This window comes from Mustelus asterias, chromosome 1 (genome assembly GCF_964213995.1).
Source record: "Mustelus asterias chromosome 1, sMusAst1.hap1.1, whole genome shotgun sequence".
In the NCBI taxonomy this organism is placed as follows: domain Eukaryota; kingdom Metazoa; phylum Chordata; class Chondrichthyes; order Carcharhiniformes; family Triakidae; genus Mustelus; species Mustelus asterias.
Genome location: NC_135801.1, coordinates 185,934,521 through 185,959,433, shown reverse-complemented (window position 1 = coordinate 185,959,433; position 24,913 = coordinate 185,934,521). Strand labels below are relative to the sequence as shown.

Here is a 24,913-nt window from a genome sequence, read left to right as displayed (position 1 = left end):
GATTTGTTGTCACGCAGCGATAGGAATTACTAAAGGCTCTAATTGTGGGTCACCACTAAATACTTCACCTGTCCATCTGTCCCACTTTTTAAAATCTTCATCCTCGGGATGTGGGCATCCGTGGGCAGTCTGGCATTTATCACCCTACCCTAGCTGCATTCGATGTAGTGTTGGAGGACCTGCCTTATGAAGCACTGCAATGTAGCGGTCTGATATAACCATACGGCTTGTTTGGTCACTTCAGAGGGCAGTCAAAAGTCAACCATGTTGGTGAGGGGCTGGAGTCACCTACAGGCCTCACTGGGTAATGATGATACATCTCCTTCCCTAATAGGCGGACAAGTTGGGTTCTGAGTGACAGCTCAGAAGCTTCATGATTACTTTTACTGATACCAGTTTGTGAGGTGGGTCAGGATCAGACATAATGCAATATGTCTTGCCAGACAGATGCATGGTCCATTTAACATTTGCTACATAAGGAAGAGCTACAGGAGTTCCTGGGTGCACACTCTCCAAGTCATAACCTTTCCCATTTTACACATTCAACGTTCATGAGTTAACCTTCTGGAGACCCAAGGATCTGACCCCATCCCAAGCACACCACTGCTGGTTTAAGTAGAAACCCCACCACCAGCTGCTCTGGTCAACTATGCAAGGATAATAATTGGCAGCCTTGTCCATGATGCCCACAGCGAGAGAACTCGCTGAAGGTGAAGCCTGTGAAGGGCACCTTCAGACCCGTAGAATAGTCCAGCGCTAACCTATACATTCGGAGAAGGAAGGTGGTTCACCAAGATGGTCACAATCAAGGTCACACGCATTGGCAACTGGTTTACTGGAGCTTACCTTTTGAAAAACGCCTTTAATAAACTTAAATTAGCAACACCGTAGACGAGACAAAAGAAGCAATTCCACAAGCCAACACAGGCGTAGAAAGCAAAGAAATTCAGATTGTAGTCATCGCAGATGCCCTGGATTACTGCAGAGGGAGAAAAAGGGATATTTGTCACCAGTGGAACAGAAGGCTCCTCCTCCTGTCAATCTCTACTGCCACAGTTACTAAAACTACATCCTGCGAGAGCTAGAAAACATTAAACAGAGTTTGGTAACTCCAGAAGGAAACAGGGACAATGCATATTTGTCCATTCTGGGAACCTTTCATGAGCAGCAATTGTGGGTTCTCCAAATCGAATCAAATCTATTGTCTTCCCTGCTGGAAGTGGGGTTTTTTTTGGGCTGGTCAGGCCGAGGGTTGAACAAGATGGAATAAAAAGCACCGTTGGTCCATTCAGAAGTAGGATTCAGTTTGACTTTGTATTCTGGTATTGGCCTCACACACATCACCCTTTTCTTTGCCACAACGAGGCCAAGTGTGCCTTCTGCCACATAGATGTCATGATGTGGAGATGCCGGCGTTGGACTGGGGTAAACAGTATTCTACTGTGGTACCGGGGGAGGCTTGGTTGCTGCTGGTGGTGATGCCGAGTTTCTCAAGTTTCCTGTTCTTGGTGTGCATGTAGATGGCGTAGTTCCTTTGTCCCGTCTGCTTGGCAGAGTTTCGCAGCTGGTCTGCGTCCTGAGCGCAAGTTCATAGATGTCACTAGATGACATAGATGTCACTCAGGAATCTCTTCGCTCAAGATCTTTGTTCATCTACTCCCACCGCTACAACCGAGCCTTTGGTCACAATCCTGCTTTAGACTCTGAATCCATTTTCCATCAACATCTGCAAAATGTATTTTTTACATTGAAAGACATGAAAAGCAAGTTCTTGTTAAAACAAGATCCTTTGGCACGAAACCTAGAACGCCAATTTCTACACAAGGGACTAATGAGATGGACAGATGGATATTAATTCGTACAGAATTAAGAAAAAGAGCGTAAAAAAAAACTAGGGTTAAGTGACTGGGGATAAGTATGGATAAGCAATGACCAAATACTGCTCATTGACAGTGACCTAGTGATTCCAATTTCTGGTAGCAAGGAACCAGTATCCAGGGAATGTTGATTCACAACTCCATACAGATACCATTTGGTCCTTTGGTCAATCACTACTCAAACAGGAGGTTAAATGTGATGCACAGCCTTAGTGTTTAGTCGAATAATAGAGAGGAAGATGGCTCGAATGGTCAAGTGACCACTTTATCAATGACCTGAATTCATAAACCAGGTTCTATTGTTTAAGATAGAATGGAACTGCCCTGAAGCCCCATTCTGTGGTACATGGACTTGAAATTTGCACAGTAGATTGGGAGAACTATACTTGGGCAAAACCTGAAAAATTGGGGGTACAGCTCTATGGCAAATGGGGCTCATTAACACCACACACTGCTTTGAACATCAGTTACAAGGGACCACATTGATGCCAAAGTCTTTTCTATCCCCACCTCTTCCCACTAGGCACAGAGGTAGCCCAGCTTATATCATCAGCTTGGCTAATCTAGACCCACCTTAAATACAACCATCATTGTTTTAAAAAAAGGGATGTTCCTCTGCAAACGAGAAAGTTTGCAGGCATCAAATGCAGTGCAGTTGGTAGGAATGAAACTTTCTGAAGCAGCCACTCAGGTACAGTGCTAAGACACTATAGCAATTTGTGTACAACATATCTTTTCACCCATACTCCACACAGCAAGTGACCCAGCCCGATACAGAATGCCATTTGGCCCAACTGGTTTATGCCAACTTCCTCCCAACTTACTTCAACTGACCTAAATCACCATGGGCATGACCTTACCTACTGTTCACGCCACGTTCCCAGCCAAATCTCCGTCCACTACGGCGGGATGGGACAATCCCACTGGCATGAACAGTGCTAAGATTCCAGCACATATCTTGAGAATCCATTATCCCAATTCCATGTTCCCCTTAAAAAGGTGCCCATCATTTAAAAGGTCCACCTATTGGCCGACCCTCAATTCAAGGATGATGTCTACTCTGGGTGGTGATTTCTGCCATGTGACCAAACAGGATAATCCCCGGCCCATAGATCTACGGGCACATGGACAGGACATCTCACAGGGAAGTGGGATCCAGGATGCAGGATTTATTTCCTTTTCCTTCCTTCTCTGCTGCCATCTGCCTCATCATTAAGGTGTTGGAGCTCCAATTGTGAAGCGAGGACAAGTTTCTGAATTTTCAACATTTTGAAGCATTTGGTTGCAAGTTCCTTCCATCAACGGGGAGCTTCGGAGTGGAGTTGAAGCGTTTTCTTCGCTCTCCCCCAGAACATTGACCGTTTGAGAGTTGAGAAAACAGGACCTGGTGGAGGAGATATTTTTCAGCAATCTGGTGTCCCGTCAATCGGGGGCTGATTTTACATAGAAACATAGAAGATAGGAGCAGGAGGAGGCCATCTGGCCCTTCGAGCCTGCTCCATCATTCATTATCATGGCTGATCATTCAACTCAATAGCCTAATCCTGCTTTCTCCCCATAACCTTTGATCCCATTCACCCCAAGTGCTATATCCAGCTGCCTCTTGAATATGTTCAATGTTTTGGCATCAACTACTTCCTGTGGTAATGAATTCCACAGGCTCACCACTCTTTGGGTGAAGAAATGACTCCTCATCTCCGTCCTAAATGGTCTACCCCGAATCCTCAGACTGTGACCTCTGGTTCTGGGCACTCCGGGATGTCAGGAACATCCCTCCAGCATCTACCCTGTCTAGTCCTGTTAGAATTTTATAAGTCACTGAGATTCCCCATCATTCATCTGAACTCCAGCAAAAACAATCCCACCCTAGTCAATCTCTCCTCGTACATCAGTCCCGCCATCCCCGGAATCAGCCTGGTAAACCTTCGCTGCTCTCCCTCGAGTTTCAGGGCTTTTGCCTGAATACTTGTGAAACCTGGCTTCCGAGAAGGACATAGGCATCTGTTTTGACTGTTTTCCCTATGAATCTGGAGGATGAGGCAGAGCTATTGCTGATGGAATTTCTCTGGCGTTACCTGTCGTTGATACACGGTCCACAGCTCTCGCTGCAGTACAGGAGTGTGGTGACAACAACGATTCTGTACACACGGGCTTTTGTGGACAACAAATATCTGCGGCAAGTCAAACACAGGTGTAGTCTGCAGAAGGTTGAGCTCGTGTGGCTGATCCAGTGTTGGATTCTCCTCGTCAATGCTGGCCTTTTGAGGGAGGTGGCTGCCAAGGTATAGGATGTGCTCAACATATCCCAGAGTCTCACCTTCCATATCCACAGGAGATGGAATATTTGACTGAGCGGGTGTGGATTGACACCCGAGTTTGGTTTGGCGACATCCAAGGGCAAACTGCACTCCTTACATGCCGGATTGAAGAGATTGAGAGTGACGCACAAATCCGGTGAGGATTGGCAATGGCACGACAGACACCTGCAAACGGTACATCTATGGACGTCAATTTAGTTTTAGCATGGAGGCGACATCTCATGCAGTAGAATCCGGCTTTACATGGTTAATTCTCTGCACAGTATACTGCCAGAACCCGGCCATTGCGGGGTCAGGCACATCTTCACAGCCTCTCTCACATCCCCTGGAAACCAAACAGGAAGTTAAGCAGTATTCCGAGAGTGAGGCTGCATCACCTCTACCTAAAAAACAAGCTTCATTCAGTCAGTATGGAGACATTCCCTCAAACAAAGAAAAAGAGACATGACCATTTAAATAAAACACAATTACATTGGTGTAGATTAATGGGATACAACATACCATGGATATACAAGGCCAGGGGTGCAGTGGTTAAAACTATACCCATTGGCTGACCAGCCAAGACCGCATAGGCCACTCCTCCAATGCACTGGGCAAGAATGGTTTTCTGCACATCTGCAAAATAACGGAGGTTAAAACAGGCACTTGGAAATGAGATGCTGAAGGTAGATTTCAATGTCAGCTGACTTTCTATTCACCAACAGGAGCTTCATCGAAGACTAGAGCCGAAATGTTCCAGCCGTTCCAGCCACTGCAAAGCATGCCACAGTGGGCGGGGGTGGGAGCAGTAGGAAAATCCCACCCTGGGCATATAAGATTAAGACAGGTTTAGATAAGGCGTTCAAGGAAAAGCCATTCCCAGTAGCTGATGGCACAAGGACTAGAGGATGAAGGCCTTGGGTGAGAGACGCAGGGAGTTTTAATGGCCTGGAACTCGCCACCGACAAGGAGAAGCAGATACGGTGCATTATCGTGAAAGGAAATTGGGTAGGCACTGGATGGAAATAAACCTGCAAGGTTACAGGGATAGAGCAGAGGAATGGATGGATTGGATTGCTCTGGAGAGCCGGTATCGAATTGATAGGCCGAATGGCCTCCTTCTGCAACGTTGTGGCTGACAAAGCACAAAGAGGAGGAAAAAGAGAGTTACATTCCTTTCCTTTCTCATCAACCTCTTTATACATTCAGTTCCCTCTTCCAAATCATTAATATATGATGTGAACAGTTGGGGTTCTAGCGCAGATCCCCGCGGAACCCCACTAGTCACTGACTGACAATTGGAAAAAGACCCATTTATGCCAAATCTTTGCTTCCTATCTGCTAACCAGCTTTCTATCCATCTCAAGACATTACCTGCAATCCCGTGCGCTTTCACTTTACATAGTAGTGCGTTGAGACTTGATGAAAGCCTTCTGAAAGTCTAAATAAACTACATCCACTGGTTCTCCCCAGTCAACTATACTAGTTACATCCTCAAAAAATTCCAATAGATTCATCAAGTATGATTTCCCTTTTGTAAATCCATGCTGACATTGCCGGATTATACCACTACCTTCCAAACGGCGAGTTAAGAAATCTTTGATAATAGACTCTAGCAACTTCCCCAGTACCGACATTAGGCTCACTGGTCTACAGTTCCCTGTTTTCTCTCTACCTCCCTTTTCGAATAGCGGGCTTACATTAGCTACCCTCCAATCTGTAGCAACAATTCCAGAGTCCAAAGAATTTTGGAAAATAACCACCAATGGACCTACTATTTCCGGGGCCACTTCCTAGTTACGTTATTAGATTAGTAATCCAGAGGCCTGACAATGATCCAGAAGCAACAACACCAAGAAAACTAGAGCATTTAAATTCCACTAATTAAATAAACCTGGAATTAAAAACTACCATGGATTTTGGCATACAAGATGACCCCATTTTTTAAGCGCCAAATATCATGCTTTTGCATACAAGCCAAACCCCCCTTCAGCTGCAAGGCACTACACTCGCAAAGCAGTCAGCATTACATTTTCACCTCATAATGCATAGAATCGTAGAATCCCTACAGTGCAGAAGGAGGCCATTCGGCCCATCGGGCCTGCACTGACGATAATCCCACACAAGCCCTATCCCCGTAACCCAACATATTTACCCTGCAAGTCTCCGGGCAACTTAGCATGGCCAATCAACCCAACTCGCACATCTTTGGAGTGTGGGATGAAACCAGAGCACCCGTTGGAAACCTACGCAGACACAGGGATTACGTACAACTCCAGACAGACATTGATTTGCAGCTGGAATTGAACTCAGGTCCCTGGCACTGTGAGGCAGCAGTGCTAACGATTGTGCCACCGTGCTGCTGATAAACCCATCTTTTATTTTAAAAAGACCTCTCAGAATCTTGCATGATAAGGGAAGGCATTCACACTTTACACAATCATGGAGATCCATTATATTGATAACAATATTACATTAACAAAAAACTGGACACAAACAGAAGTGGCAAAGTGAAACTTGGAAACTGCAACCCCCCCCCCCCCACCCGTGGTATGTTTTCTGGCGGCAGTTTGTCATAGGCCACTGGTGGGATATCTACGCCATTTTTTGTGGCTCGCCCATCCTGGGAACCCACTGCTTGGGTGTTGCCGTCAGTGGAAGCGGAGGATCCTGCCTTCGGGAAGGGCTGGAAAATCATGCCCAATACTCTCTGGAAGTCAAATGGGAAACAGAGAACACAGAAACTGTTCAGAATTAGAGGGATAAGGGACAAATGGAGTCAAGGAAACACCCTAGAGTCTTTGGCACCAAAATGGAAGGTGGATTTTGAAAATATCTATAGTAAAGTATCAGCCAAGCAATCAACCATTTCTAAACTAAGCCTGAAACATGAAACCCTCTTCCTCAGCATCAACGATGGACACTTTCTCTGCCGAGAACCCTATTCTGCATAGTTTGTTGGGCTTTCTCTCCTTTGCTGTACCATTCCCTCTACCCCTCCCACTTTACCATCCATTCCTCTTTATTGCCCTCCACTGTTCCCCCACCCTGCCCGAGTCCTATTACCCATGCATCCCTCTAGCATAGGGTGGATTCTCGATTCAACATCTGACCACGGGTACATCATGGGCAATTGGGAAGCAATGGCCTAGTGGTATTATCGCTAGACGATTAATCCATAAACTCAGCTAAAGTTCTGGGGACCAGGATTCGAATCCCGCCACAGCAGATGGTGGAATCTGAATTCAGTACAAAACATCTGGAATTAAGAATCTACTGATGACCATGAAACCATTGCCGATTGTTGGAAAACTCCATCTGGCTCACTAATGTCCTTTAGGGAAGGAAATCTGCCGTCCTTACTTGGCCTCGTCTACATGCGACTCCAGAGCCGCAGCAATGTGGTTGACCCGCAACTGCCCTCCGAGGGCAACTGGGGATGGGCAATAAATTCCGGCCAGCCAGCAACACCCATGTCCCACAAATGAATTTAAAAAAAACTTATGCACGAGCCTAGTCGGAGGCGGAATGGAGTAGGGAGCTTCCAGTCCCACCGCCCCACCACTCCCCAAACACATTTATTGACAAGGACCAAGAAGAAATGAAGAAAAAAACCATGCAGTCAGAAATGTTTCAAACAAGTCTTCTCCCTCCTTTCAATAATCAGCTCGAGAACAATGCTTCTTCATGCTCAGATACATTATGACTCTCACCAGTAATATTAATGAGCGATGACTCTACAAAAACAATTCACTACTATTCCGTGGTAAGAGAGTGCAGAATATGGCCTGATCTTGTTCCACTTGTGGATCATCATCTTCTTCTGTTTACAGCACAGTAAATTTCTAATTTAACAATGTTAAAATGACCTGCTTCTTCATGGCAACAAAGTCTAACTGGACCAGTTCCTCAGGAGGCCAAGGAAATTTGGCATGTCCGCTACGACTCTCACTAACTTCTACAGATGCCCCATAGAAAGCATTCTTTCCGGTTATACCACAGCTTGGTATGGCTCCTGCTCGGCCCAAGACCGCAAGGAACTACAAAGGGCTGTGAACGAAGCCCAGTCCATCGTGCAAACCAGCCTCCCATCTATTGACACCATCTACACTTGCCCCCGTCTCAGAACAGCAGTCAGCATAATCAAGGACCCCACACACCCCAGACATACTTTGTTCCACCTTCTTCCGTCGGGAAAAAGATACAAAAGTCTGAGATAATGTACCAGGGCGGCACAGTGGCTAGCACTGCTGTTTCACAGCGCCAGGGACCCAGGTTCAATTCCCAGCTTGGGTCACTGTGTGGAGTCTGCGCATTCTCCGTGTTTGCATGGGGTTTCCTCCGGGTGCTCCGGTTTCCTCCCACTGTCTGAAAGACATGCTGGTTAGGTTCATTGGCCATGCTAAATTCTCCCTCAGTGTAACCGAACAGGTGCCGGAGTGTAGCGACTAGGGGATTTTCACAGTAACTTCACTGCAATGTTAATGTTACCCTACTTGTGATATTGATAAATAAACTTTAAAACTTAAACCGACACAAGAACAGTTTCTTCCCTGCTGCCATCAGACTTTTGAATGAACCTACCTTGTATTAAGTTGATCTTTCTCTACACCCTAGCTGTGACTGTAACACTACATTCTGCACTCTCTCCTTTCCTTCTCTATGTACAGTATGCTTTGTCTGTATAGTGCACAAGAAACAATACTTTTCACTGTGTACTACATCTATCTGCTGTCACATCCTGAGGTCAGTTAGGAGCTGAGACCTACAGTCACCATTTCTTTGTCTCTGAGGGGAACTCCAGGAACACACTCCCCAACACAGTGGTGAGCCTGGGGGCCATGTGCAACCCAGCTGGGTGCCGAGTGCAGCCCACAAGACATTCCGTTGACCATGAGTAGGGTTGCTACACTCGACTGATTTCCGTCCGCAAAGGTTTTTTTCCCACCAGTATGACTGAAGTGACACGCATGTAAAGCAAGGGCAAGTGAAGTGAGGTGCTTGCTGATTGCTCACAAGATTGACTGCGAGAGTTGTGCACTCCCTCTGCGTCCAAATTGTAAATATTTCTTTTGTTTTTACTATCTGAAATCGATGATAGTTCTACTCATATACAAATGAAGAAGCATTTTCTATAACTCATTATGAAATATTTGGCTTGTATTAAATGTATTTAATCTTATTCATGGGGTCAGGTTACTGAACAAGCCGGATTTCAATCTTAGAAACCCTACAGTGCAGGAGGAGTCCATTCGGTCCATCGAGTCTGCACCAACAACAATCCCACCTAGGCCATATTCCTATAACCCCACATATTTACCCTAATAATCCCTCGAACCTGCACATCCCGGGACACTAAGGGGCAATTCAGCATGGTCAATGCGCCCAACCCGCACATCTTTGGACTGTGGGAGGAAACCGGAGCACCCGGAGGAAACCCACGCAAATGTGCAAACTCCACACAGAGAGTGACTCCAACCGGGAATCGAACACAGGGCCTTGGAGCTGTGAGGCAGCAGTGCTAACCACTGTGTCACCGTGCCGCCCCAAATCTTGTGGCCCACTGAGATGAAGGGGGGTCACTCATGCGGCCCACTCACTAGCCTAGTTTGCACCTCACTGCCCTAACAGCACTGTTGAGTACCTTCATCACACAGAGCACAGCAGTAGCTCACCGTCACACTAAGGAGAGCTGAAGATTGGCAATAAGTAACGGTCTTGTTCGTGACTCTTGCAATTATTATCTGCCACTCACAGAAATTTGGTTTGGGAGAGAACAGAACCTGCAGTTCCACTTCTTCCCTTTCTCCCATCCATCGACTCTGTCTACACTTCCCGTTGCCTCGGCAAAGCAGCCAGCATAATCAAGGACCCCACGCACCCCGGACATTCTCTCTTCCACCTTCTTCCATCGGGAAAAAAAAAACAAAAGTCTGAGGTCACGTACCAACCGACTCAAGAACAGCTTCTTCCCTGCTGCCATCAGACTTTTGAATGGGCTTACCTTGCATTAAGTTGATCTTTCTCTACACCCTAGCTATGACTGTAACACTACATTCTGCACTCTCTCGCTTCTTTCTCTATGTACTGTATGCTTTGTCTGTATAGCGCGCAAGAAACAATACTTTTCACTATATGCTAATACATGGCAATAATAAATCAAATCAAATCCCTCTTCTCTCAGTAGGATTGGCTTTTCAATCCACCTGAGTGGCAGGCTAATTACCCACCAGCCTCTATCGCGGTTTGGTTGCATCTGTCCTTCGTGTGCTCCTGTGTGGTCACAGGGAGCATCAAAGAAAAGACTCAAAGTAACACTCATTCCAAAACCCTTTTCTCAGCAGGAGAAATTGCAGCTGATCGCTGCCAACTTTTAAACTGCTAAATAAAAGACACAAAACAAAAAGGGTCAGGCTTCGAGCACAGCAGCTTGCCACAGCAAATAAAACTGCACCACAAGTCAAAACAACTCCTATACTCAAATCCTCTCGCTATGAAGGCCAACATACCATTTGCCTTCTTTACTGCCTGCTGTACCTACACACGCTTACTTTCAGCGACTGATGCATGAGTACACCAAGGTCTCATGGAGTATCCACCTCCCTCAATTCACACCCATACAAATAATAATGTGCCTTCTTATTATTGCTACCTAAGTGAATAACCTCACATTTACCCACATTATACTGCAACTGCCATGCATATGCCCACACACTCAGCCTGTCCTAATCACACTGAAGCATCTCTGCATCCTCCTCACAGCTCACCCTCCCACCCAGTTTTGTACCATCTGCGAATTTGGAGATAATACATTTAGTTCACTCTTCCAAATCATGAATATGCAATGTGAACAGTTGGGGTCCTAGCACAGGTCCCTGCGGTACCCTACTAGTCACTGCCTGCCAGTTGGAAAAAGAGTAAGAAGTTTAACAACACCAGGTTAAAGTCCAACAGGTTTATTTGGTAGCAAAAGCCACACAAGCTTTCGGAGCTCCAATCCCCTTCTTCGGGTGAGTGGGAATTCTGTTCACGAACAGGGCATATAAAGACAGAGACTCAATTTACATGGATAATGGTTGGAATGCGAATACTTACAGCTAATCAAGTCTTCCTAAGAAACAAAACAATGTGAGTGGAGAGAGCATCAAGACAGGCTAAAAAGATGTGTATTGTCTCCAGACAAGACAGCCAGTGAAACTCAGCAGGTCCAGGCAACTGTGGGGGTTACAGATAGAGTGACTTGAACCCAATATCCCGGTTGAGGCCGTCCTCGTGTGTGCGGAACTTGGCCATCAGTTGGAAAAAGACCCATTAATGCCAACTCTTTGCTTCCTGACGACTAACCAGCTTTCGGTCTATCTCAAGACACTACCTGCAATCCCATGTGCTTTAACTCTACATAGTAGCCTGCTATGTGAGAAACTTGTTGAAAGACTTCTGAAAGTCTAAATAAACCACATCCACTGGTTCTCCTCGGTCAACTCTACTAGTTACATCCTCAAAGAATTCCAAAAAATTCGTCAAGCATGACTTCCCCTTTGTAATTCCATGCTAACTTTGTCTGATTATACCAATCAATCTTGGAGACTCCAAAACTGTAAGCAGGCTGACCGAAAGGAGTTTTATTCATATGGAAGAGGGGGAGTGAAATCTGGCACAATTTTGAGATGAAATGAGGCTCACGTTGATCACCATTGAGGCATACATCTTCTAAATGCACCGCAACACGTAATGACTGGAACCATCTGCTAATCTAATGACAATGTTCCCAGGACCAAGACTTGATGATTTGAGTTATAAAGGGAGGCTGGATAGACTGGGACTTTTTTCCCTGGAGCGTAGGAGGCTGAGGGTCTTATAGAGGTCTATAAAATAATGAGGGACATAGATCAGCTAGTCACTATCTTTTCCCAAAGGTCGGGGAGTCTAAAACTAGAGGGCATAGGTTTAAGGTGAGAAGGGAGAGGATCCAGAGGGACAATTGTTTCCACACAGGGGGTGGCGAGTGACTGGAACAAGCTGCCAGAGGCAATTTTGTCTTTTAAAAAACAGTTACATGGATAAGATGGGTATAGAGGCATATGGGCCAAACGCAGGCAATTGGGATTAGCTCGGGGGTTAAAAATAAAAAGGGGGCATAAGGACAAGTTGGGCCGCAGGGCCCGTTTCCATGCTGTAAACCTCTACGATTCTAAGCTCTGGAACACCCCAAATTATTAACTCCCTAATACAACTTGCAGGCATCAAACAACTCTTTCCTCACCATCCTCGTTTCAACCTTGATATGACTTTGCGTCGTGACCTTGGGAATAATGATTGGGGAGTGCATGCGCCGGAGGGTGGCGGGAGGGTGGAGGGCGCGGGTCAGCTATATAAGTCATTAAAATGTCATAAAACATTAAAAAGAAGCGGTGGCCATTCAGACCTTTGAGCCTGATTTGCCATTCTACAAGATCATGGCAGATCCTCTATCTCAACGTCATACTCCAGCATTTCCCCGTCCCCCCCCCACCCCCCATCTTTACAGTCTAGAAATCTATCTCCTTTTTAAATGTATTTAGTGATTTGGCCTCCACAGAGAATTCTACAGATTCACCATACTCTGGGTGAAGAATTTCTCCTCATCTCAGTCCTAAATGGCCTACCCGTATCCTGAGACTATGACCTCTTGTTCCAGACTCCCCCAGCCAGAGGAAACAACATCCTTACATTCAGTCTATCCAACCCTGTCAGGGATTTACACATTTCAATTAGATGCCCTTGGATCCATTTGGATTGAGTGCCGAAAATAAGAGCTTCAAACTTCCCAATATTTAGTTGGAAGAAATTTCTGCTCATCCTGTACTCAATTTTGGGACATTTGGCAGCTCTGTCGCAGTTGAGACGTGAACTCTTGTTCCAGACCAGACCAGACCACCACCCTCTGCCCAAGCCAGAGAAAATTAATTCCCAGCATCCAGTCTGTCCAGCCCTGCAGGATTTTTGTTTCCCCCCTTCCCCCCCACCATCTTCTCGATACAGAAAGCAATCAGAAAGGCGAACGGAATGCTGCCCTTTACATCTACAAGACTAGTATACAAGAGGGTAGCAGTCATGCATCAGCTATACAAAGCCCTGGTCGGGACCAAGCCTGGAATACTGAGAGTAGTTCAGGGCACCCTACCTTAGGAAGGATATACTGGCGGTGAGAATTCACCAATCATGAGAGCGATACCCGGACTCCGAGATATCAAGAGGAACGGTTGAATAAATTGAAAGGGACTGTTGGTTCAGTATTGGACAAGGGGACATAAAAGATATAGGAGCAGAATTAGGCTATTTGGCCCATCTAGTCTGCTCCGCCATTCAATCATGGCAGATATGTTTCTCAACTCTATTCTCCCACCTTTTTCCCGTAACCTTTAATCCCCTTACCAATCAAGGCTATCTATCTCTGTCTTAAATACACTCAATGACCCGGCCTCCACAGCCTTCTGTGGCAATGAATTCCACAGATTCAACACCCTCTGGCTGAAGAAATTCCTCCTCATCTCAGTTCTTTACCCTGAGGCCATGCCCTTGGATCTTAGTCTCTCTGACAAATGACATAGTCTAAAGATTAGCGCCATATCTCGGACATCTGAAATTTGGAAACAGTGCTTCACATATTTGGGAGTGGCAATTAATTTCAGGCTGATTGTTAATTGGAAGTGGTGGGGGGGTTGATGAAATGATATGGGGAAATGGTGGGTAAACATGGAGTTTAGCCATGGATCAGGTGCGATCTCATTGAACAGTAGCACAGACTGGAGGGCATCAATGGCCTACCCCTGCTGCATTACGCACCAAGAGAAGGCACTGAATAAAAGCAGCTTTTCTTCAATATCTTACCAATCGATCCTCTGGTATTCTCATCATTCAAAGAACCAAAAGCTATTGTTGGCAGCAGGCAGATGCAGTAGAGAAACAAGATTGTGGTAATGTACTTCCTGATGCATTTATTGCGACCAATTATACCTGCAGTTTAAAAAGAAGGGACAAAGTTTAGCTCTGACTTTTCCATACAAGTCATCATCAGCACGTTCCAAATCAGTCACGATCAACAGTACTTTGTACATAAATAAAATAATGCTGGCATCACACATAATCGATGGCATTAGATTCCAACTTTCTGTCAGCAACTGAAAGGGGAAAACAATAGATAAGACTTCATGGTTGACTCAGCAAAACTAGAATGGAAAAGAGACATGCGTCATGCTGCAGTGAACAGCTTTCATGGATGTATTTTTTTTATGTTTAAAGTTTATTTATTAGTGTGACAAGTAGGCTTACATTAACACTGCAATGACGTTGCTGTGAAAATCCCCAAGTCATCACACTCCGGCGCCTGTTCGGGTACACTGAGGGAGAATTTAGCATGGCCAATGCACCTAACCAGCACGTCTTCCGGACTGTGGAAGGAAACTGGAGCACCCGGAGGAAACTCACGCAGACACGGGGAGAACGTGCAGTCTCTGCACAGACAGTGACTCACGCCGAGAATTGAACCCAGATCGCTGGCGCTGCAAGGCAGCATTGCTAACCATTGTGCCACCCCTGTTGTGGGCTCTGCACTTAGAGGCTGGAGGGACATGGGGTACGGGGATGGGGCCCGGGGGGGGGGGGGGGGGGGGGGGGAGGGAGGGAGGGAGGGAGGGTAGAATGTTGTTGTTGCAGGATCAATGGGCTGAATAGCCCCCTTCTGCACTGTCGGGATTCTGTGGATTCTTTGACTTACATTCATATAGCATCAAACCACACTGTGAAAAATCCCAAGGTACTTCTCAAATACTTAATCAGACAAAACCTTGATCCTGAAGCCACACCAGGAAGCTTTTTGAAGTTTATTTATTTGTGTCACAAGTAGGCTTACATTAATTAACACTGCAATGAAGTTACTGTGAAAATCCCTTAAGACATTAAGTCATTAAGACAGGTGACCAAAGGCTTTGGTCCAAGAGGTGGGCCTCAGGGATCACCTTAAAAAGGAAAAATTGAGCATTTTCTGGAGGAAAAGAGCCTCGGGTGGCCAATGGTGAAGAGAAGTGGGAGAATAAACAAGAAGTCCGAGTTGAAGAAAGGCAGAGGTTTTGGAGATCAGTCTGGGGCTCTCACAGCTTCCTGTGCTCATTGGTGTTCAATAAATAATTTAAGCTTTGACAAAGGGTCGTCAGCTCTTTTCTCTCCTTACAGATGCTGCCAGACCTGCTGAGATTTTCCAGCATTTTCTCTTTTGGTTTCAGACTCCAGCATCCGCAGTAATTTGTTTTTATTTAATAATTTGGCAAATATTGGCAATGGAAATATTTCATATTTATCACAAGTTTGCATTGGGCAAGATATCGTTTTTGAAACATGCATTGCTACAACTCAAAGGAAGCAGAAATTGTTGGAAGTAAGCATCAATCAACATTTGCAATGAAAAGTCGTCACGATCTAACTTATTTCCCTAACAGTCCCGATGATTTGCAGCATTTCCGGCCTTTGTTACAGGTTTATGGTTTCCGTTTTTTTTTTAATTAATGTTGTTACAACTAATTTTAGTGCCAGCATTAATAACACCATGAATAAAGCAAACAAGTCTCCAGGTCGTTTGGTTACCTAATTAAGATTTATGATATATTAGTTTGTGTTTTGGGCTTTTATGATCCTGTCTCCAGGGCAACGTTAGCCCAGAATTTGCAGGGACTATAACACAGTGTGGTTAATGCGCATTAGTGTGTGTACAACACAGCAACATGTATCCAGGGAAAGATGTGCTGCGAATCGTCACAAATTGCTAGCCGATTTGTATCGTTCTGCTCTTAGCCTAGAGAAAGGGGCAACTCCAAATCCCCAATAGTTAAGAAATTGCTGCACGTGTTATTAAAGCAAATGAAACTCGCCACAGCAAGTGGAGGCTGATAGTTTTAACCAGACCTTTGGGAGGAGTATTCTGTTACAGTGCTGTCTCTCAATCTCTGCAGCCCAACAAGGAACAATTTAAACAATTCTGCAGTGAGTAAACTGTTCCCATGAGATTCTCAAGCATTTTTGATCATATTCCAACTTTTCCTTTCTAGCTTTTTATTTTCTCCTTTTCAATCCAATCTTTCCGTTGCTAATTTGATTCAAATTCCTTCTGCTATTTTTCCTTCTTCATCCCTAACTCTTGTTAGTAAGGAGATGCAGTCTGGATCCCCTCTTTCAAGGATGACCCATTTACAGCTTGTACCTCCAGCAAAATGTGGCCAAGAAATTGTGCTGAAAGGGGAAAGAATTCACCTCACGGAGCACGCTGAGAGGGGGAAGGCTTCAGAAGATTCTGGCGCACCATCTTTTCCTGATGAACTCATCTGTCGAGGTCACAGTCAAATGTTCATGAGGAGCAGAATTAGGCCCTTCGGCCCATCGAGTCTGCTCCGCCATCCGATCAATTCTGATATGCTCCTCATCCTCATTTTCCTGCCTTCTCCCCATAACCCTTCAACCCATTACCAATTAAAAATCTATCTAACTCCTCCTTTGATTTGATTTATTGTAACATGTATTAGCATACAGTGAAAAGTATTGTTTCTTGCATGTTACACAGACAAAGCATACCGTTCATAGAGAAGGAAACAAGAGACTGCAGAATGTAGTGTTACAGTCAAAGAACAAAGAAAATTACAGCACAGGAACAGGCCCTTCGGCCCTCCAAGCCTGCACCGACCATGCTGCCCGACTTAATTAAAACCGCCTACCCTTCCAGGGACCATATCCCTCTATTCCCATCCTATTCATGTAATTGTCAAGACGCCCCTTAAAAGTCACTACCATATCCGCTTCCACTGCCTCCCCTGGCAACAAGTTCCAGACACCCACCACCCTCTGTGTAAAACATCTGCCTCGTACATCTCCTTTTAACCTTGCCCCTCGCACCTTAAACCTATGTCCCCTAGTAATTGACTCTTCCACCCTGAGAAAAAGCTTCTGACTGTCCACTCTGTCCATGCCTCTCATAATCTTGCAGACTTCTATCAGGTCGCCCCTCAACCTCCGCCATTCCAGTGAGTCATAGCTAGGGTGTGGAGAAAGGTCAACTTAATGCAAGGTAGGTCTATTCAAAAGTCTGATGGCAGCAGTTCTTGAGTCAGTTGGTATATGACTTCAGACTTTTGTATTTTTTTCCCAACAGAAGAAGGTGGAAGAGAGAATGTCGGGTCCGTGGGGTCCTTAATTATGCTGGGTGCCTCGCCGAGGCAGCGGGAAGTGAAGGCAGAGTCAATGGATGAGAGGCTGGTTTGCATGATGGATTGGGTTACACTCATGACCTTTTGTAGTTTCTTGCAGTCTTGGGCAGAGCAGGAGCCATTACAAGCTGTGATACAACCAGAAAGAATGCTTTCTATGGTGCATCTCTAAAAACTGGAGAGAGTTGTAGCTGACATGCCAAATTTCCTTAGTCTTCTGAGAAAGTAGAAGCATTTGTGGGCTTTCTTAACTATAGTGTCGGCATGGGGGGGGCATCTAAAAACTTAAAGCTCTCAACCCTTTCTACTTCATCCCCATTGATGTTGACAGGGGCACGTTCTCCACTACGCTTCCTGAAGTTGATGACAATCTCCTTCGTTTTATTGACATTGAGGGAGAGATCATTGTTGCCGCACCAGTTCACCAGATTCTCTATCCCATTCCTGCACTCCGTCTCATCATTGTTTGAGATCCAACCCACTACGGTGGTGTCATCAGCAAACTTGAAAATTGAGTTGGAGGGGAATTTGGCCGTACAGTCATAGGTGTATAAGGAGTATAGTAGGGGGCTGAGAACGCAGCCTTGTGGGGCACCGGTGTTGAGGATAATCATGGAAGAGATGTTGTTGCCCATCCTTACTGATTGTGGTCTGTGAGTTAGGAAGTTCAGGATCCAGTCGCAGAGGGAGGTGCCGACGCCCAGGCCACAGAGTTTGGAGATCAGTTTTGTAGGAATAATGGTGTTGAAGGCTGAGCTGTAGTCAATAAATAGGAGTCTGACATAGGTGATTTTGTTATCCAGGCACTCCAGGGTTGACTGCAGGGCCAGGGAGATGGCGTCTGCTATGGACCTACTCACTATCCCAACATCCACTGCACTTTGGGGTAGCGAATTCCACAGATTCACAACCCTTTGGGAGAAGTAGTTTCTCCTCAACTCTGTTTTAAATTTGCTACCCCTTAGCATAAGATTACGACCTCTCGTCCTAGAATGCCCCACAAGAGGAAGCATCCGCTCCACGTCTACTTTATCCATACCTTTTATCATCTTGTGTACCTCAATTTGATCTCCCCTCATTCTTCTAAATTCCAGAAAGTATGGTCCAAATTATCAACGTTCAAGGGTCTTTCTTTGGTATTTTGGAAGAGATGGCACTGGAATAATGGGGCGTGGAAATCGTTAACCCGAGTTTAAGAATATTACAGGATGAAGTTCAGGAAAGAGAATCTGATTGTACAGATTAAGACATCACATCAGGGGCAGAGAAATATCTGGAATGCACTTCCCAGGGAGGGAGTGACAATGTTCACCATGTTAATTGCGAGGGAATTATAATGGAACAAAAAAAAAGGGAATGGGAGAATGAATGAGAAGTCAAGAGTTGAAGAAAGGCAGAGCTCGAGGAGATAAGCCTGAAGTCCTCAGAGTTTCTGCCATCATTGGCATCCAATAAATAGATATATATATATTTTTTAGATTGCAAAACACTTCATTTATCAAAGGTGTTTATTAATATAGCACTTGTTTGGGTCCTCTAAACCTCTTCGGATTGTTCACTTGAAAAAAATGTGTCGTCACCATTTCATAAGAAAGACAGCTAATTCATGATCAACAAGGCCCCCTAAACAGGGAGATAAATGGCCAGCAATCTGATTTAGGTGGTTGAGGGATTAATGTTATTCACAGCGCCAGACGACTTCAAGAGGTCAGATGATGCCTGGTGTCAAGAAGTTGGGATAAAATGAAGATTAAAGAATTGAATAAAAGGAAAACGATAAGGAATCGGCTGCACTGAGGGCTTTTGATCGACGGATTAGCCTAGTAACAGTGAACAGATGTTAACCTGAGGGAAGTGGAGAACAATAGGGTGCAGAAATGCAGGAGTTAAAGTTATGGGGTAGGAGTTCAAAAGGAGAAATAAGAATGATGGTCACAACTGCATGCTAATAGGGGGAAGCTCGTGTAAGGAATGTTAGTAAGAGGGACTTCTAGGACAAATTGCTCAAGTAAGATGAGACCAAAAGGGATAAACAGTACATCAATGGCAGCGGCGTTCTGATCTCTTAATGAGCTGCAATCAGCAGCCTTCTTTATCATGATCACCACCATTTATATTCCCTTTGTCTTTTTGTCCACGATACCTCGTCAATTACTCCTCTCCTCCCAAAGTATAAATCTCATTCTAGTTTCTTTCTCTTCAGCTCCGATGAAGGGTCATCCAGACTCGAAACGGTAGCTCTGTTTTTCTCTCCACAGATGCTGCCAGACCTGCTGAGATTTTCCAGCGTTTTCTGCTTCTATATCAATGGCAGGGTTGGTAATAGGAAAACAGCTGATGAGCAGAAGAGATCACAGCCACAACCAGCTGGAACTGGAACTCTCTCCCAAAACAAGCTCGTGTCTGGAGCCTGCTGCTTAAACCCTCCGTGTTTGCCACTCAAAACCAAGAGAAAATGTTCCAAAAGGATGATCCAGCTCGTGTGGGGTAATCATTGCTGGATTTGGCTTATCGTGGTAAAACTGATGGGATGTTGTTTTGGCGAGGTATATTCTCAGAGTTTAGGAAAGTAGAGAGATTTTGAACAGAGTTAATTCAAGTACACTGTATGTACAGCCGTATTAAAGTGCAATTTTGGATTTGTATTGTCTTTCTTGTGTGTTTTAAGTTGAATAAACTCTTTTTATTTGAATGGCAACAAGAATGGAACTTTCCTCACTGGATTATATCCCTTTCCTCTTCTTGTACCAAACTGCAAAATAAACAGTTAAGAACTCTTCCAAGTTTCCCTTCAGGGATTTGGAGCATCCTTGTATTCATCAGCGGGGTTCTTAACATTGGGATAATGTTTCATGTGAAAGATGACACCTCTGACAGTGCAGCCCTCCCTTGCCGTCCTGTACTGACAGGAGAGGTTGGGCTATTGATTTGGATGATCAGCCATGATTGTAATGCATGAAGGAGCAGGCTCAAAGGGCTGAATGGCCTACTCTTACTCCTATTTTCTATGTTGCTACGACAGCGTCAGTCTAGTTTCCGGGATCACACCTGGTAGGATGTGGCTCAATGGTGTGGATCCTGTTGCATTATGGACATTATAACCGTGTAGTCAATTCTTTCTGAAGTCTCAGTCTGGAAGCTAGGCTGTTTTGTTGCATCTTGCACAATCCGTTTCCCCCATACTTAAGCATAAACAAACCTGCCACACAATAAACGCCCGATTTCAGCCATGCCATTGGCTGGGAGCTGCCAGGCACATTCCCAGAAAAAAAACTCTTCAAAATGAACACAGAGAAAGGAATAATAGTTGGATTATAATCAAGCCTACTTCACTTGCTGTACTCAACTTGGGAGAACCCAAAACAATCTCTGCCAAAAGGCAAACAACACTAAACCTGCCAGAGTGATCAAAAGGCAACAAATAGGCAAGGAGTGTAAAAGCAGAATAGCTGTGACAACTGATGCCAAACTAGCAGGGCCCACATAACCGCTGTTCATAAAGATGTCTGGTTACAGAACGGAGCCAGTTCAGAGAGAATGGAGGGGTTCTAGACCATGAAAGGCTTTGATATACAAAATAAAAACAGTGACAGAGTGCTTGATTTAAGGCAATTCGCAGAGTCTGAGAATAATAACTGCACAGAAAGAGGCCATTTGGCAAAGTCCATGCCAGAGGTGAAATGAGGGTGGTGGGGGGATGGCACAGATTCCATAGTAACTTTCAAAAGTGAATTGGATGAATCCTTGAAGGGAAACAGACATTACAGGAGGATAATCCCGACAAGATTGGAGGGTGGCAAATGTTGTGCCTTTGTTTTAAAGGGCTGCAGGGAAAAGCCTGGGAACTACAGGCCAGTGAGCCTCACATCTGTGGTGGGTAAGTTGTTGGAAGGTATTTTGAGAGAGAGGATCTACAGGCATTTAGAGACGCAAGGACTGATTAGGGACAGTCAGCATTGAGAGTGGAAAATCATATGTCTCAAATTTAATTGAGTTTTTTGAAGTGGTAACCAAGAAGGTAGATGAGGGCAGTGCAGTTGATGTTGTCTACATGGACTTTAGCAAGGCCTTTGACAAGTACCGCAGGGTAGGTTGTTGCACAAGGTTAAATCTCACGGGATCCAGGGTAAGGCAGCTAAATGGATAGAGAAATGGGCTTGATGACAGAAGACAGAGGGTGGTTGTGGAGGGTTGTTTTTCAAACTGTAGGCCTGTGACCAGTGGTGTACCTCAGGAATCCGTGCTTGGTCCACTGTTGCTAGTCATTTATATTAATGATTTGGATGAGAATATAGGAGGCATGGTTAGTAAGTTTGCAGATGACACCAAGGTTGGTGGCATAGTGGACAGTGAAGAAAGTTATCTCCAATTGTAACGGGATCTTGATCAATTGAGCCAGTGGGCTGATGAATGGCAGATGGAGTTTAATTTAGACAAATGCGAGGTGGTGCATTTTGGTAGATTGAACCAGGGCAGGACTTACTCAGTTAAGGGTAGGGCGTTGGGGAGAGTTACAGAACAAAGAGATCTAGGGGTACAAGTTCATAGCTCCTTGAAAGTGGAGTCACAGGTGAAGAAGGCATTCAGCATGCTTGGTTTCATTGGTCAGAACATTGAATACAGGAGTTGGGATGTCTTGTTGAAGTTGTACAAGACATTGGTAAGGCCACACTTGGAATATTGCGTACAGTTCTGGTCACCCTATTATAGAAAGGATATTATTAAACTAGAAAGAGTGCAGAAAAGATTTACTAAGATGCTACTGGGACTTGATGGTTTGAGGAGATTGGTATAAGGAGAGGCTGGACAGATTGGGACTTTTTCTTCTGGAGCGTAGAAGGCTGAGGGGTGATCTTATAGAGGTCTATAAAATAATGAGGGGCATAGATCAACTAGTCAATATCTTTTCCTAAAACTAGAGGGCATAGGTTTAAGGTGAGAGCAAAGAGATACAAAAATGTCCAGAGGGGCAATTGTTTCACAGAGGGTGGCGAGTGTCTGGAACAAGCTGCCAGAGGTAGTAGTAGAGGCGGGTACAATTTTGTCTTTTTAAAAGCATTTAGACAGTTACATGGGTAAGATGGGTATAGAGGGATATGGGCCAAATGCGGGCAATTAGAACTAGTTTTGGGGTTTTAAAAAAAACGGCAGCATGGACAAGTTGGGCTGAAGGACCTGTTTCCATGCTGTAAACCTCTATGACTATGACTCAGTCGACCCTTGATCATCAGTAAAGTGATGAAAGGGGTCAACTGTGCTATCAAGCTGCAACTGCTCAGCAATAACCTGCTCACTGACAGAGCTCCTGACCTCATTACAGTCTTGGTTCAAACATGGACAGAAGAACTGAAAGACAGAGATGAGAGAAGAGCGACTGCCATCGGCATCAAGGCAGTATTTCGTCGAGTGTGGCATCAAGGAGCCCGAGCAAAACTGGAGTCAATGAGAATCAGGGGGAAAACTCTTCGCTGGCTGGAGTCATTCTTGGCACAAATGAAGATGGTTGAGGTTGTGGAGGTCAATCATCTCAGCTTCAGGACATCACTGCAAGAGTTCCTCAGGGTAGTGTCCGAGGTCCAACCACCTTCAGCTGCTTCATCAATGACCTTCCTTCCATCATAAGGTCAGAAGTGGGGATGTTCACTGATGATTGCACAATGTTCAGCACCATTTGCGACTCCCCAGATACTGAAGCAGTCCATGTTCAAATGCAACAAGATCTGGACAATATCCAGGTTTGGGCTGAAAAGTGGCAAATAACATTTGCGCCACACAAATGCCAGGTAATGACCATCTCCAATAAGAGACACTCTAACCACCACCCGTTGACATTCATTGAATCCCCAACTGTCAACATCGTTGGGGTTACCACTGACCAAAAATTCAACTGGACTCACCACAAACACAGTGGCTACAAGAGCAGGTCAGAGGCTAGGAATACCGCGGCAAGTAACTCACCTCCTGACTCCCCAGAGCCTATCCATGATCTACAAGGCACAAGTCAGGAGTGTGATGGAATACTCCCCACTTGCCTGGATGGGTGCAATTCCAAAAATACGCAAGAAGCTTGACATCATCCAGGACAAAGCAAACCGGCTTGATTGGCACCACATCTACAAAGTTCCACTCCCACCATCATCCTGACTTGGAAGTATATCGCCGTTCCTTCGCAGTTGCTGGGTCAAAATCCTGGAATTCCCTCCCTAACAGCATTGTGGGTCAACCCACAGCCTGTGGGCTGCAGCGATTCAAGAAGGCAGCTCACCGCCACCTTCTCGAGGGCAACTAGGGAAGGACAATAAATGCTGGCCGAGCCAGTGACGCCCATGTCCCACAACTGAATAAAAAACAACTCCAGTAACTTAGATTGGCGACTGGGACAAAAAGGGGGAGGATGGAGAGTGGTGTTGAGGTGTTGACACCAGAGTCGGAGAATTGAAGAACACAGGAGAGAATACCATGTCGAAAGAGACAACCAACCAGATACTAGCTTGTGAAATAAGAGTGGTTCATGGTTTTCGTCATCAAGAAGCACAAATAGCCACATATCCGGCAAACTCAGCTATCCCCTCGCCCCATTACAGAAATGAAAGGTTTTTAAAGTTTATTTATTAGTCACAAGTAAGGCTTACATTCGCACTGCAATGAGGTTTACTGTGAAATTAGAAACATAGAAAACATAGAAACATAGAAAAACTACAGCACAAAACAGGCCCTTCGGCCCCACAAGTTGTGCCGAACATATCCCTACCTTCTAGGCCTACCTATAACCCTCCATCCTATTAAGTCCCATGTACTCATCCAGGAGTCTCTTAAAAGACCCTATTGAGTTTGCCTCACCACCACTGACGGCAGCCGATTCCACTCGCCCACCACCCTCTGTGTGAAAAACTTACCCCTAACATTTCCCCTGTACCTACCCCCCAGCACCTTAAACCTGTGTCCTCTCATAGCAGCCATTTCCACCCTGGGAAAAAGCCACAGAGTCCACCCGATCTATGCCTCTCAACATCTTATATACCTCTATTAGGTCTCCTCTCATCCTACGTCTCTCCAAGGAGAAAAGACCGAGCTCCCTCAGCCTATCCTCATAAGGCATGCCACTCAATCCAGGCAACATCCTTGTAAATCTCCTCTGCACCCTTTCAATCTTTTCCACATCCTTCCTGTAATGAGGCGACCAGAACTGAGCACAGTACTCCAAGTGGGGTCTGACGAGGGTCTTATATAGCTGCATCATTATCCCCGGACTCCTAAACTCAATCCCTCGATTGATAAAGGCCAGCACACCATACGCCTTCTTAACCACCTCCTCCACCTGCGGGGCCGATTTCAGAGTCCTATGGACCCGGATCCCAAGGTCCTTCTGATCCTCTACCGTACTAAGAGTCTTTCCCTTTATATTGTACTCCTTCATCCCATTTGACCTGCCAAAATGGACCACTACGCATTTATCTGGGTTGAAGTCCAACTGCCACTTGTCCGCCCAGTCTTGCATCCTATCTATGTC

At 45.3% G+C, this 24,913-nt stretch overlaps 1 protein-coding gene across 2 annotated transcripts in view; it reads right to left on the bottom strand.

Moving 5' to 3' along the window:
• Positions 1-24,913, bottom strand: part of slc4a11 (solute carrier family 4 member 11) — a 218,406-nt gene that overhangs the window by 53,130 nt on the left and 140,363 nt on the right. For both annotated transcript variants that reach the window (XM_078224199.1, XM_078224209.1), the window contains exons 10-12: positions 14,045-14,170; positions 4,697-4,810; positions 847-979 (exon numbers count right to left, since the gene is read on the bottom strand). In XM_078224199.1, coding sequence (XP_078080325.1) covers positions 847-979; positions 4,697-4,810; positions 14,045-14,170 — 373 coding nt within the window. The remainder of the gene's footprint in view (positions 1-846; positions 980-4,696; positions 4,811-14,044; positions 14,171-24,913) is intronic.